At 43.9% G+C, this 15,790-nt stretch overlaps 2 protein-coding genes across 3 annotated transcripts in view; one reads left to right on the top strand and one right to left on the bottom strand.

Moving 5' to 3' along the window:
- LOC106566283 (CCHC-type zinc finger nucleic acid binding protein) overlaps positions 1-598 on the bottom strand; it is a 41,684-nt gene extending 41,086 nt beyond the window's left edge. The window contains exon 1 of one of the 2 annotated variants that reach the window (XM_045692006.1): positions 297-598. The gene's annotated coding sequence lies outside the window, so the exon portion shown is untranslated. The remainder of the gene's footprint in view (positions 1-296) is intronic. The other variant, XM_014134171.2, reaches the window with a different exon arrangement.
- Positions 599-5,111: 4,513 nt separating this feature from the next.
- nuf2 (UF2 component of NDC80 kinetochore complex) overlaps positions 5,112-15,790 on the top strand; it is a 37,254-nt gene continuing 26,575 nt past the window's right edge. The window contains exons 1-4 of the mRNA XM_045692005.1: positions 5,112-5,387; positions 5,663-5,801; positions 6,076-6,150; positions 11,226-11,302. Of these exons, the coding sequence (XP_045547961.1) occupies positions 5,679-5,801; positions 6,076-6,150; positions 11,226-11,302 (275 nt within the window). The 5' untranslated portion in view covers positions 5,112-5,387; positions 5,663-5,678. The remainder of the gene's footprint in view (positions 5,388-5,662; positions 5,802-6,075; positions 6,151-11,225; positions 11,303-15,790) is intronic.

Here is a 15,790-nt window from a genome sequence, read left to right as displayed (position 1 = left end):
CAACACCAAAACAAAGACGATATGCGTTTTATAAAAATCATTTCCAATTGTGAGTTCAATACATTTGCTGATTTTTTTTCCTCGAGACAAAGTCTGGATCTGGAAAAAATAAATAATTAAATTCTGCAAAATGTATTTAACGTTAGCTAGCTAGCCAAGGAATCACAACAGCTCGTCGTGCATTTATTTACATTTCGGTCGTACTTTAGACAGAGTGCGAATCTTTACGACACATGTGAAGTATTTAAACATATCTTCCACAGGTTATATTGTTGTCCTTTATTACAGCCACTCACCTCAGACTGCGCCTGGTTGTTTTCGGTCTCTCCTCTGCGCCACACGCGGTTTGCACACGGTCCTTGTGCTTCTCCCCTCCACATGGGCGCTGCTTCTGCACACGGCTCTGCTCTGCTTTTCAAACAGTTACATTAAGTCGGCTCCCCATACTAGGCCTCTGTTGTTTATACTGCATGTATCTGTTGGAAGGAGCCTTGTTAAACCGTCACGCCATGTACAGTAAAAAAAGAAAATGGATGAAACACAATCAGTGGAGTGAGGAGAAAATGAGAGGTGCTCTGACAGAGCAGAGTCAGGACATGTACCTCCAGGAGCTGGCAGGCTTCTGGTAAAAATAGCTTTCTCCCTACAATTAGGGTTAAGTGCCTTGCTCAAGAGCCCCCCACACGCACACTTTTACGCTGCCTCTACTCTCTGTTTATTATCTATGCATAGTCACTTTAACTCCTACATTAACATATGACCTCGACTAACCTGTGCCCCCATACATTGACTTTGTACCGGTACCCCCTGTATGTAGCCTCGCTACTGCTATTTTACTGTTGCTCTTTAATTATTTTTAACTCAAAACTTATTTTTCTTAAAACTGCATTGTTGGTTAAGGGCTTGTAAGTAAGCTTTCTCTGTAAGGTTGTATTCGGCGCATGTGACAAATAAAATTTGATTTGATTTTGACTGACAGCAGCCACGTCTTCAACATGGAGCTCCTCAACTCGAGGAAGGAGCACAACGTCCATGTCATGTCATCCCTTCCGCCACATACCCAGACCACCGACAAGGTCGTCTTCAGGACACTGGTGTAACGCAGTTTCTCTCCTGCAAGGTCGGCGTTCACCCCCAATTTATTAATCAAATGTGTTAGCCAGACAGCCACTCACAAAGTAGACTACCGATCCCTGTCTGTAGTGCCGAAGTATCAAACCTTTGATAGGCTTTCTATGGTGCCAGGGCATAGTTTAACTTTAGCTAATGGATACATGTTTATTGGTAGGCCTATTTGGCTGTCCTTTTCTCAGGAACGCCTAACATTTCAAATCAAGTTTTATTGGTCACATGGTTAACAGATGTTATTGGTCCATACACATGGTTAGCAGATGTTATTGGTCACATGGTTAGCAGATGTTATTGGTCACATGGTCAGCAGATGTTATTGGTCCATACACATGGTTAGCAGATGTTATTGGTCACATGGTTAGCAGATGTTATTGGTCCATACACATGGTTAGCAGATGTTATTGGTCACATGGTTAGCAGATGTTATTGGTCCATACACATGGTTAGCAGATGTTATTGGTACATACACATGGTTAGCAGATGTTATTGGTCACATACACATGGTTAGCAGATGTTATTGGTCCATACACATGGTTAGCAGATGTTATTGGTCACATGGTTAGCAGATGTTATTGGTCCATACACATGGTCAGCAGATGTTATTGGTCACATGGTTAGCAGATGTTATTGGTCCATACACATGTCTAGCAGATGTTATTGGTCACATGGTTAGCAGATGTTATTGGTCCATACACATGGTCAGCAGATGTTATTGGTCACATGGTTAGCAGATGTTATTGGTCCATACACAAGGTTAGCAGATGTTATTGGTCACATGGTTAGCAGATGTTATTGGTCCATACACATGGTTAGCAGATGTTATTGGTCACATGGTTAGCAGATGTTATTGGTCACATGGTTAGCAGATGTTATTGGTCCATACACATGGTTAGCAGATGTTATTGGTCACATGGTTAGCAGATGTTATTGGTCACATGGTTAGCAGATGTTATTGGTCACATGGTTAGCAGATGTTATTGGTCACATGGTTAGCAGATGTTATTGGTCCATACACATGGTTAGCAGATGTTATTGGTCCATACACATGGTTAGCAGATGTTATTGGTCACATACACATGGTTAGCAGATGTTATTGGTCCATACACATGGTTAGCAGATGTTATTGGTCACATGGTTAGCAGATGTTATTGGTCACATGGTTAGCAGATGTTATTGGTCCATACACATGGTTAGCAGATGTTATTGGTCACATACACATGGTTAGCAGATGTTATTGGTCCATACACATGGTTAGCAGATGTTATTGGTCACATGGTTAGCAGATGTTATTGGTCACATGGTTAGCAGATGTTATTGGTCCATACACATGGTTAGCAGATGTTATTGGTCACATACACATGGTTAGCAGATGTTATTGGTCCATACACATGGTTAGCAGATGTTATTGGTCACATGGTTAGCAGATGTTATTGGTCACATGGTCAGCAGATGTTATTGGTCCATACACATGGTTAGCAGATGTTATTGGTCCATACACATGGTTAGCAGATGTTATTGGTCCATACACATGGTTAACAGATGTTATTGGTCCATACACATGGTTAGCAGATGTTATTGGTCACATGGTTAGCAGATGTTATTGGTCACATGGTTAGCAGATGTTATTGGTCACATGGTTAGCAGATGTTATTGGTCACATGGTTAGCAGATGTTATTGGTCACATGGTTAGCAGATGTTATTGGTCACATGGTTAGCAGATGATATTGGTCACATACACATGGTTAGCAGATGTTATTGGTCACATACACATGGTTAGCAGATGTTATTGGTCACATACACATGGTTAGCAGATGTTATTGGTCACATACACATGGTTAGCAGATGTTATTGGTCACATACACATGGTTATCAGATGTTATTGGTCACATACACATGGTTAGCAGATGTTATTGCGAGTGTAGCGAAATGGTCGAATCAGGAAACTATCATTTCGAAAACAAAACGTTTATTCTTTCAGTGAAATACGGAACCGTTCCATATTTTATCTAACGGATGGCATCCCTAAGTCTAAATATTGCTGTTACATTGCACAACCTTCAATGTTATGTCATTATTAAATACGGCCTTTGTTAGGAAAAAATGGACTTCACACAGTTCGCAACGAGCCTGGTGTCCCAAACTGCTGCATATACCCTGACTATGCTTGCACGGAACGCAAGAGAAGTGACACAATTTCCCTAGTTATAAGAAATTCATGTTAGCAGGCAATATTAACTAAATATGTAGGTTTAAAAATATATACTTGTGTATTGATTTTAAAGAAAGGCGTTGGTGTTTATGGTTAGGTACATTGGTGCAACGACAGTGCTTTTTTCGCAATGCGCTTGTTAAATCACCACCCGTTTGGCGAAGTAGGCTGTGATTCAATGATAAATTAACAGGCACCGCATCGATTATATGCAACGCAGGACACGCTAGATAAACTAGTGATTATGTTAAGATTGATTGTTTTTTATAAGATAAGTTTAATGCTAGCTAGCAACTTATCTTGGCAACTTATCTTGACTATGTTCTGTTATAATATCCACCCTGCACAGCCAGAAGAGGACTGGTTCCTCTCTAGGTTTCTTCCTAGGTTTTTGGCCTTTCTAGGGAGTTTTTCCTAGGGAGTTTTTCCTAGCCACCGTGCTTCTTTCACATGCTTTGCTTGCTGTTTGGGGTTTTAGGCTGGGTTTCTGTACAGCACTTTGAGAATATCAGCTGATGTACGAAGGGCTATATAAATACATTTGATTTGATTTGATTTGGCTTCTTACTGCCCTCGCGTAACAGGTAGTCAGCCTGCCACGCAGGCTCCTTGTGGAGTGCAATGTAAGGCAGGTGGTTAGAGCATTGGACTAGTAACCGGAAGGTTTCAAAAACGAATCCCCGAACTGACAAGGTAAAAATCTGTCGTTCTGCCCTGAACAAGGCAGTTAACCCACCGTTCCTAGGCCGTCATTGAAAATAAGAATGTGTTCTTAACTGACTTGCTTAGTTAAATAAAGGTATATAAAAATATATTTATATAAAAATCGGCATATCGGTGTCCAAAAATACCGATTACCGATTGTTATGAAAACTTGAAATCGGCCCTAATTAATTGGCCATTCCGATTAATCGGTCGACCTCTAATACATTTATTTACATTTTCATAGGGCCGCTTCTGGGGGGATTCTTTAAGATGTCGCCAAAGTCGGCTGAATTCCGGTAGGCGGAAACGGCCGATGTACTTGGGCCGATTCTGGGCAGTCATTCATTTTGATTCCGGGCCGAGTCCGACACCCGATTCCTGGCTGATTCAATCAGTTCCGGTCCCACGGAAGAGGGACACTTCTGGGCCGATTCCTCTTTGCTAGATGGAAACCTTTCGGTTACTGGCCCTCTAACCACTAGGCTACATTGGCCATGCTGACAGCGTTTCACAACCCCTCCCCGTTTTCCAACTCGTCATTCAGTACAGCACCGTTTCCGTTCAACTGAACATTCCAGAATATAAAAACATACCCAACGTGGCCCAGGCCAAGGAGCCCATGTCCTCTGAAGTGTCTGGCTGGCTAGCCCTGACTTCTCCATACACTGACTATGCTACATGTAACCCAGCTTTTCCGTCTTTATAAGTAGACTTTGTTTACCTTTCTGCTTGTAACTCCACCTGACATGTGGAGTTCTCTGCGGCAGCTAGCTAACCAGATGTAGATTGGGACTGCGTGTTCTAAATGAGTTTTATCGGTAACTTTACAAAAAGTCTTAAAAATTCATGAAAACTGAAATGGTTTTTGATCATCATTTAAGGTTAGGCTAATTTATTTTAACTAGGCAAGTCAGTTAAGAACAAATTCTTATTTACAATGACAGCCTACCAGGGTACAGTGGGTTAACTGCCTTGTTCAGGGGCAGAACAATAGATTTTTATCTTGTCAGCTCAGGATTTTATCCAGCAACCTTTTGGTTACTGGCCCAATGCTCTAACCACTAGGCTACCTGCCACCAAGTGTTTGCAGTGTGGTTAAGGTTAGGTTGAAAATGAGATTTTAAGAAGAGAAACTGTAGAAATGGGCATGGTTTATGACTTTGTCGCTGTTTAAACCAGTGACGACCCCAAACCATGCGGTGGCGCTGTCGCTCACCAATAATCAACAGACGAATAAGAAAAACACGGAAGTTACCGCGAAAGCGCCAAAAATCAAAATACCTGACGTGAAGTAGTTAGCTACTTGTTCGCTCCGTCGTCAACAACACAACACAATATCAGGTAATCAAACTATTCACTGCAAAGTCGTTATACTAAGAATCACTGTTTGAATAATCTAGCTTTAAACATTTACAACGATTATGTGTCAGACAAAGCAAGCGAGGTAGCCAAGTTAGCTGTCTGGGCTAACGTTAAATAGTGAATAGTTAACGTTAGCTAATTACCGTTAAAGCAGATAACAAGTTCAAATGTACAGATATGAATAATGGAAGTGTACCGTAACCAAATACCCAAGTGAAAACATTGATCTGAATTTGAATTGCTTGTTGATTCAGTTTCCCCCTAGGAACCATGACGGAGAACACTTTCCCAGTGTATAAGGTGGACGCCATTGTTACCTTTTTCCGCACGGAGGTCCTTACCGGGCAGGAGGCAAAACATTTCACTAAGAACGACCTGGCCCCGAGCCCGAAGGTAATACACGTTATAAATTAGCATGACCGATAACACACACACACACACACACACACACACACAGACCCATAACACACACACACACACACACACAGACCCATAACACACACACAGACCCATAACACACACACAGACCCATAACACACACACAGACCCATAACACACACACACACACACAGAGGCTGTATTGTGTACATGACTCATATAAAAGTGATCATTTATTTGTAGCTGCCAATGTTGGTAGTGTAATACAATGTTGTTGTCCTCATTGTAGCCAGATGCAGTACAGAGACTGTACATGAGAATACTGCAACTCCTGTACCGCTTCAAGCCTGAGTGTCATTACATGGTATGTACACTTACACTACAAATATCATTTTATTGGTCACATACACATGTTTAGCTTATTGCGGATGTAGCGACTTGCTTGTACATATATGGTTATCTATCTTTAAACACACATTACTTTTAATCAATACAATGTACACTACTGTATTAAAGTTTGGGGTCACTTAGAAATGTCCTTGTTTTTGAATGAAAAGCAAATTTCTTTGTCCATTAAAATAACATAAAATTGGTCAGAAATACAGTGCAGACATTGTTAATGTTGTAAATGACTATTGTAGCTGGAAACGGCTGATTTTTTTTAAATGGAATATCTACATAGGTGTACAGAGGCCCATTATCAGCAACCATCACTCCTGTGTTCCAATGGCACGTTGTGTTTGCTAATCCAAGTTGATCATTTTAAAAGGCAAATTGATCATTAGAAAACCCTTTTGTAATTATGTTAGCACAGCTGGAAACTGTTCTGATTAAAGAAACAATAACACTGTCCTTCGTTAGACTGGTTGAGTATCTGGTATCTGGAGCATCAGCATTTGAAACTCGTCAGTCTGTTCTTGTTCTGAGAAATTATGACTTTTCCATGCGAGAAATTGCCAAGAAACTGAAGATGTCGTACAATGCTTTTCCCGATGCCCCCACTCAGGCTCCCGAGTGGCGCTGCGGTCTAAGGCACTGAATCTCAGTGCAAGAGGCGTCACTATAGTACCTGGTTCGAATCCGGGTTGTATCACATCCGGCTGTGATTGGGGGTCCCATAGGGCGGCGCACAATTGGCCCAGAGTCTTCCGGGTTTTGCCCGGGGTAGGCAGTCATTGTAAATAAGAATTTGTTCTTAACTGACTTGCCTAGTTAAATAAAGGTTCTAATATATATGTGTGTGTGTGTGTGTGTGTGTGTGTGTGTGTGTGTGTGTGTGTGTGTGTGTGTGTGTGTGTTTCATAGTTTTGATGTCTTCACTATTCTACAATGTAGAAAATAGTAAAAAATAAAGAACAACCCTGGAATGATTAGGTGTGTCATAACTTTGGACTGGTACTGTATTTACTGAACTAAAATATAAACTCAACATGCAAAGATTTTACGCCGTTACAGTTCATATCAGTCAATTGAAATAACTTCATCCCTAATCTATGTATTTCATATGACTGGGCAGGGGCACAGCCTTGGGAGAGCATAGGCCCACCCAAAAGGAATTTGGAGGCGGCTTATGGCAGAGAAATTAACGTTAAATTCTCTGGCAACAGCTCTGGTGGACATTCCTGCGGTCAAAGTGCCAATTGCACTCTCCCTCAACTTGAGACATCTGTGGCATTGTGTTGTGTGAAAACTGCACATTTTAATGCCGTTTGGGTCTCTGCTACGGAACGCCGTTTGGGTCTCTATGGAACGCCGTTTGGGTCTTTGCTATGGAACGCCGTTTGGGTCTCTGCTACGGAACGCCGTTTGTGTCTGCTACGGAACGCCGTTTGGGTCTCTGCTACGGAACCCCGTTTGGGTCTCTGCTACGGAACGCCGTTTGGGTCTCTGCTACGGAACGCCGTTTGGGTCTCTGCTACGGAACGCCGTTTGGGTCTCTGCTACGGAACGCCGTTTGGGTCTCTGCTACGGAACGCCGTTTGGGCCTCTGCTACGGAACGCCGTTTGGGCCTCTGCTACGGAACGCCGTTTGGGTCTCTGCTACGGAACGCCGTTTGGGCCGTTTGGGTCTCTGCTACGGAACGCCGTTTGGGTCTCTGCTACGGAACGCCGTTTGGGTCTCTGCTACGGAACGCCGTTTGGGTCTCTGCTATGGAACGCCGTTTGGGCCTCTGCTACGGAACGCCGTTTGGGTCTCTGCTACGGAACGCCGTTTGGGTCTCTGCTATGGAACGCCGTTTGGGTCTCTGCTATGGAACGCCGTTTGGGTCTCTGCTATGGAACGCCGTTTGGGTCTCTGCTATGGAACGCCGTTTGGGTCTCTGCTACGGAACGCCGTTTGGGTCTCTGCTATGGAACGCCGTTTGGGCCGTTTGGATCTCTGCTATGGAACGCCGTTTGGATCTCTGCTACGGAACGCCGTTAGGGCCGTTTGGGTCTCTGCTACGGAACGCCGTTTGGGCCTCTGCTATGGAACGCCGTTTGGGTCTCTGCTACGGAACGCCGTTTGGGTCTCTGCTACGGAACGCCGTTTGGGTCTCTGCTACGGAACGCCGTTTGGGTCTCTGCTATGGAACGCCGTTTGGGTCTCTATGGAACGCCGTTTGGGTCTGCTACGGAACGCCGTTTGGGTCTTTGCTACGGAACGCCGTTTGGGTCTGCTACGGAACGCCGTTTGGGTCTCTGCTACGGAACGCCGTTTGGGTCTCTGCTACGGAACGCCGTTTGGGTCTCTGCTACGGAACGCCGTTTGGGTCTCTGCTACGGAACGCCGTTTGGGTCTCTGCTACGGAACGCCGTTTGGGTCTCTGCTACGGAACGCCGTTTGGGTCTCTGCTACGGAACGCCGTTTGGGCTGTTTGGGTCTCTGCTATGGAACGCCGTTTGGGTCTCTGCTATGGAACGCCGTTTGGGCCTCTGTTACGGAACGCCGTTTGGGTCTCTGTTACGGAACGCCGTTTGGGTCTCTGTTACGGAACGCCGTTTGGGTCTCTGTTACGGAACGCCGTTTGGGTCTCTGTTACGGAACGCCGTTTGGGTCTCTGTTACGGAACGCCGTTTGGGTCTCTGTTACGGAACGCCGTTTGGGTCTCTGTTACGGAACGCCGTTTGGGTCTCTGTTACGGAACGCCGTTTGGGTCTCTGCTACGGAACGCCGTTTGGGTCTCTGCTACGGAACGCCGTTTGGGCTGTTTGGGTCTCTGCTATGGAACGCCGTTTGGGTCTCTGCTACGGAACGCCGTTTGGGTCTCTGCTACGGAACGCCGTTTGGGTCTCTGCTACGGAACGCCGTTTGGGTTGTTTGGGTCTCTGCTACGGAACGCCGTTTGGGTCTCTGCTACGGAACGCCGTTTGGGTTGTTTGGGTCTCTGCTATGGAACGCCGTTTGGGCCGTTTGGGTCTCTGCTATGGAACGCCGTTTGGGTCTCTGCTATGGAACGCCGTTTGGGTCTCTGCTACGGAACGCCGTTTGGATCTCTGCTACGGAACGCCGTTTGGGTCTTTGCTACGGAACGCCGTTTGGGTCTCTGCTACGGAAAGCCGTTTGGGTCTCTATGGAACGCCGTTTGGGCCGTTTGGGTCTCTGCTACGGAACGCCGTTTGGGTCTCTATGGAACGCCGTTTGGGTCTCTGCTACGGAACGCCGTTTGGGTCTCTGCTACGGAACGCCGTTTGGGTCTCTGCTACGGAACGCCGTTTGGGTCTCTGCTACGGAACGCCGTTTGGGTCTCTGCTACGGAACGCCGTTTGGGTCTCTGCTACGGAACGCCGTTTGGGTCTCTGCTACGGAACGCCGTTTGGGTCTCTGCTACGGAACGCCGTTTGGGTCTCTGCTACGGAACGCCGTTTGGGTCTCTGCTACGGAACGCCGTTTGGGTCTCTGCTACGGAACGCCGTTTGGGTCTCTGCTACGGAACGCCGTTTGGGTCTCTGCTACGGAACGCCGTTTGGGTCTCTACGGAACGCCGTTTGGGTCTCTACGGAACGCCGTTTGGGTCTCTGCTACGGAACGCCATTTGGATTCAATATTTTTTTCTTTATCTAACCCATCTACACACAATACCCCATCGTGACAAAGCGAAACATTTTATACATTTTTGCAAATGTATTGAAAACGAAATACATCCCATTTACATTAGTATTCACACCCCTGAGTCCCAGACTCATGTTGACCAGCCTTACACTCACTACCTACAGTTAGGATATGAGTCAATACTTTGTAGAAGCACCATGGGCAGCGATTACAGCTGTGAGTCTTTCTGGGTAACTCTCCAAGAGCTTTCCACACCTGGATTGTACAATATTTGCACATTTTATTCTTTATAAAATTCTTCAATGTACAATATTTGCACATTTTATTCTTTATAAAATTCTTCAAGCGCTGTCAAGTTGATTGTTGATCATTGCTAGACTGCCATTTTCATGTCTTGCCATTAGATTTCCAAGCAGATTTTAAGTAAAAACTGTAACTCGGCCACCCGGGAACATTCAATGTCATCTTGGAAAGCAACTCCAGTGTATATTTGGCCTTGTGTTTTAGGTTGTTGTCCTGCTGAAAGGTGAATTTGTCTCCCAGTGAGTGTTGGAAAGCAGACCAAACCAGGTTTTCCTCTAGGATTTTGCCTGTGCTTAGCTATTTATGTTTCTTTTTATACAAAACAAAAGCTCCCTAGTCCTTGCCAATGACAAGCATACCCATAACATGATGCAGCCACCACCATGCTTGAAAATATGAAGTGGTACTCAGTAATGTGTTGGATTTGCCCCAAATATACTGCTTTGTAATCAGGACATAAAGTACATTTCTTTGGCACATTTTTAGCAGGTTTTACTTTAGCGCCTTATTGCAAACAGGATGCATGTTTTTGAATATTTTTATTCTGTACAGGCTTCCTTCTTTTCACGCTGTCATTTAGGTTAGTATTGTGGAGTAACTACAATGTTGTTGATCCATCCTCTGTTTTCTCCTATCACAGCAATTCAACTCTTAACTCTTTTAAAGTCCCCATTGGTCTTATGGTGACCCATTATTTGAAAGGCATTGGAGAACCTCCCTGGTCTTTGTGGTTGAATCTGTTTGAAATTCAGTGCTTGACTGAGGGAACTTACAGATAATTCTATGTGTGGGATACAGAGATGAAGTAGTCATTCAAAAAAAACAACATTTTTGCACAAAGTGAGTTCATGCAACTTATTGTGTGACTTGAAGACATTTCAGCTTTTCATTTTTTATTGATTTGTAACAATTTCTAAAAACGTAGGTCCACTTTCATATTTTCGGGTATTGTGTATAGGCCAGGGACACAATCTAAATATAATCAATTTTAAATTCAGGCCGTATCACAAATGTGGAAAAGGCCTGTGAATACTTTCTAAAGGCACTGTATGTATCTGATGAATCTGAACCCTGTTATTTCTATCTGATGTGTTTCCCTACAGGTCCCATTCTCTGAGAACATCCAGCACCCTCAGCTCCATGAGTGGCCCACTGCTGTCATGAGTGTCTACCTGAGGATGTGAGTTGTTGTCTACCTGAGGATGCCAATTGGCGTCGTCTACCTGAGATTGCTCGTGACCTGAGATTGCTCGTGACCTGAGATTGCTCGTGACCTGAGATTGCTCGTTACTGATCTGTGAAACTCATTCCACACTGATTTAAGTGTGAATCTGTCATAAGGTTCTAACAGTGTGGAGTCAGTTATTTTGTATTTATTATGGATCCCTGGTGGATGGCTCGGGGTCACGGAGTTGTATTTATTATGGATCCCTGGTGGATGGCTCGGGGTCATGGAGTTGTATTTATTATGGATCCCTGGTGGACGGCTCGGGGTCATGGAGTTGTATTTATTATGGATCCCTGGTGGATGGCTCGGGGTCATGGAGTTGTATTTATTATGGATCCCTGGTGGATGGCTCGGGGTCATGGAGTTGTATTTATTATGGATCCCTGGTGGATGGCTCGGGGTCATGAAGTTGTATTTATTATGGATCCCTGGTGGATGGCTCGGGGTCATGGAGTTGTATTTATTATGGATCCCTGGTGGATGGCTCGGGGTCACGGAGTTGTATTTATTATGGATCCCTGGTGGATGGCTCGGGGTCACGGAGTTGTATTTATTATGGATCCCTGGTGGATGGCTCGGGGTCACGGAGTTGTATTTATTATGGATCCCTGGTGGATGGCTCGGGGTCACGGAGTTGTATTTATTATGGATCCCTGGTGGACGGCTCGGGGTCATGGAGTTGTATTTATTATGGATCCCTGGTGGATGGCTCGGGGTCATGGAGTTGTATTTATTATGGATCCCTGGTGGATGGCTCGGGGTCATGGAGTTGTATTTATTATGGATCCCTGGTGGATGGCTCGGGGTCATGAAGTTGTATTTATTATGGATCCCTGGTGGATGGCTCGGGGTCATGGAGTTGTATTTATTATGGATCCCTGGTGGATGGCTCGGGGTCACGGAGTTGTATTTATTATGGATCCCTGGTGGATGGCTCGGGGTCACGGAGTTGTATTTATTATGGATCCCTGGTGGATGGCTCGGGGTCACGGAGTTGTATTTATTATGGATCCCTGGTGGATGGCTCGGGGTCATGGAGTTGTATTTATTATGGATCCCTGGTGGATGGCTCGGGGTCATGGAGTTGTATTTATTATGGATCCCTGGTGGATGGCTCGGGGTCATGGAGTTGTATTTATTATGGATCCCTGGTGGATGGCTCGGGGTCATGGAGTTGTATTTATTATGGATCCCTGGTGGATGGCTCGGGGTCATGGAGTTGTATTTGTATTTATTATGGATCCCCACTAGCTGCTGCTAAGGCAGAAGCTACTCTTCCTGGGGTCCAGCAAAAATTAAGGCAGTATAATATACATTATAGTAACATTTTTAAACATTAAAATACATTTTCCAACAGATTTCACAGTAAATTAAGTCCTCAGGCCACTAGTCTACTACAACACACTATCCAGGTGTGTAGGGCGTTTGTTGTGTGCCTGTGAGTGTGACTTCACAGTCCTTGCTGTTCCATAAGGTGTATTTGTATTATTCTTCTCCATATTTTACTTCTTGCATGAGTTTTAGGGCTCCCGAGTGGCTCAGCGGTCTAAGGCACTGCATCTCAGTGCTAGAGGCGTCACTACAGACCCTGGTTCGATTCCAGGCTGTATCACAATCGGCCACGATTGGGAGTCCTATAAGGCGGGGCACAATTGGCGCAGCGTCGTTAGGGTTTGGCCGGGGGAAGGCCGTCATTGTAAATAAGAATTTGATCTTAATTGACTTGTCTACTTAAATAGAATAGAAAATTGATGTGGAGTAGTACTGCGCGCCTCTCATAGTCTTACAAAAACAAGTAGTGATGAAGTCAATCTCTCCTCCACTTTGAGCAGTGAGAGATTGACATGCATATTAATGTTAGCTCTACGTGTACATTTAAGGGCCAGCTGTGCTGCCCTGTTCTGAGACAACTGCAATTTCCCAAGTCCCTCTTTGTGGCACCTGACCACACGACTGAATTGTAGTCCAGGTGTGACAAAACTAGGGCCTGTAGGACCTGCCTTGTTGATAGTGTTGTTAAGAAGGCAGAGCAGCACTTTATTATGGACAGACTTCTCCCCATCTTAGCTACATCTTAGATACTTGCATCAATATGTTTTTACCGTAACAGTTTACAATCCAGGGTTACTCCAAGCAGTTTAGTCTCCTCAATTTCCACATTGTTCATTACAAGATTTAGTTGAGGTTTAGTGAATGATTTGTCCCAAATACAATGCTTTTAGTGTTTGAAATATTTAGTACTAACTTATTTATTGCCACCCATTCTGAAACTGACTGCATCTCTTTAAGTGTTGCGTGATTTCACTCGCTGTAGTTCCTGACCTGTATAGTGTTGATTCATCCGCATACATAGACACTCTGGCTTTACTCAAAGCCAGTTGCATGTCATTAGTAAATATTGAAAAAAGTAAGGGGCCTAGACAGCTGCCCTGGGGAATTCCTGATTCTACCTGGATTATGTTGGAGAGGCTTCCATTAAAGAACACCCTCTGTGTTCTGTAAGACAGAACTCTTTATCCACATTATAGCAGGGGGTGCAAAGCCATTATAGCAGGGGGTGCAAAGCCAAAACATGTACATTTTTCCAGCAGCAGACTGTCATCGGTCAAAAGCCACACTGAAGTCTAACAAGACAGCCCCCACAATCGTTTTATCATAAATTTCTCTCAGCCAATCATCAGTCATTTGTGTAAGTGCCATGCATGTTGAATGCCCATCTCTATGAGTGTGCTGAAAGTCTGTCAATTTGTTTACTGTAAAATAGCATTGTATCTGGTCAAACACAAAGTTTACTAAGGGTTAGTAACATTCTGATTGGTCTGCTATTTGAGCTAGTAAAGGGTGCTTAACTATTCTTGAGTGGAAGAATGACTTGCTTCCCTCCAGGCCTCATGGTACACACTTTCTTTGTAAGCTTAGATTGAAGAGAGAGCAAATAGGAGTGGCAATATCGTCTGCAGTAATTTTCCATCCAAGTTGTCATTGTTGCTAGAATTGTTTACCCCCCTCTTCCACACTAAATTTACAACGCTTGCCTTTCATAATTTCGTCAGTTATACTTGGATGTGTAGGTTTTGCATGTGTTGCTGGCAAGTTATGCCAAAGTCTGCTAACCTTGCCAATGAAAATATCATTAACCCTTAGACTAAAAAATCCGCACCCTGAAGAAATCGATTTAACATAGATTTTGATGGGAATTTTTAAATTGTCTATTTTAAGCTAGAGATGTGTTTCCTTCCGCGTCTTCGGTGAAAGGTGGCAGAACTAGACTGGTGTTTGTCAGACCATGAGACATCCCTAAAATCGGTCTTCTCACAAACGTCTGTAGCATCCGAACGGTTTTGGCGACCCACTAATATGACCTCTGTGATTGCCAACAAGGGTTTTGCCACCAAGTACTACCGTAATTCCCGGACTATTGAGCACACCTGAATATAAGCCGCACCCACTGAATTTAATGTTTAATTTTTTTTTTTGAACATAAATAAGCCGCACATGTCTATAAGCCGCAGGTGTCTACCGGTACATTGAAACAACTGAACTTTACACAGGCTTTAACGAAACACGGCTTGTCATCGACTCATTAAGACCAAGCTCCCGTGCAGCAGCTCTATTTCCTTTTCCAACAGCCAGATCAATCGCCTTCAACTTGAAAGCTGCATCATATGCATTTCTCCGTGTCTTTGCCATGATGAGGGTGACAAAATAACTACCGTAATCAGAATGATGGGAAGTTTGAGAGCGCTCGATTTATTCTAAACAGTAAACCAAAAAGTTGTTTGACCTTAACCCGTTCGGCAATTTCATTGGTCTAATGAAAGCTTCATGCCGCCCAAAAACTGAGCACGTCACAGAATGTGTTTTTTAAAAAAAAAATTAAAAAAAAATTGAATGCGGGAAAAATCCATATATTAGCCGCGTCATTGTTTAAGCCGCGAGGTTCAAAGCCTGGGGAAAAAGTTGCGGCTTATAGTCCGGAAATTACGGTAAATAATGTTTTGCAGAGGGGTCAAATACTTATTTCCCTCATTAAAATGCAAATCAATTGATAACATTTTAGAAATGTGTTTTTCTGGTTTTTTTTGTTATTCTGTCTCTCACTGTTCAAATAAACCTACCATTAAAATTATAGACTGATCATTTCTTTGTCAGTGGGCAAGCGTACAAAATCAGCAGGGGATCAAATACTTTTTCCCCTCACTGTACATGTGGATTTAATTCCTGTGCTGTTTGTAACTACCCTGGTAGGTTGACTGGTTACAGTTTGAAGGTTTTTCTTTAGTGGGCAGCTTGATGAAAGTCAGTCACCACTCTATATTGCTACAACTGAATCATCAAAGGTGTTATCTAAGTGAGTTTCAGAGATAGTCAGAATATGAATGTCATCTGTTACAAGCAAGTAATTGATTTCATGAACCTTGTTTCTTAGAAATTATTAGA

Source organism: Salmo salar, chromosome ssa12 (genome assembly GCF_905237065.1).
Source record: "Salmo salar chromosome ssa12, Ssal_v3.1, whole genome shotgun sequence".
In the NCBI taxonomy this organism is placed as follows: domain Eukaryota; kingdom Metazoa; phylum Chordata; class Actinopteri; order Salmoniformes; family Salmonidae; genus Salmo; species Salmo salar.
This window is presented reverse-complemented; position numbering and strand designations above follow the sequence as displayed.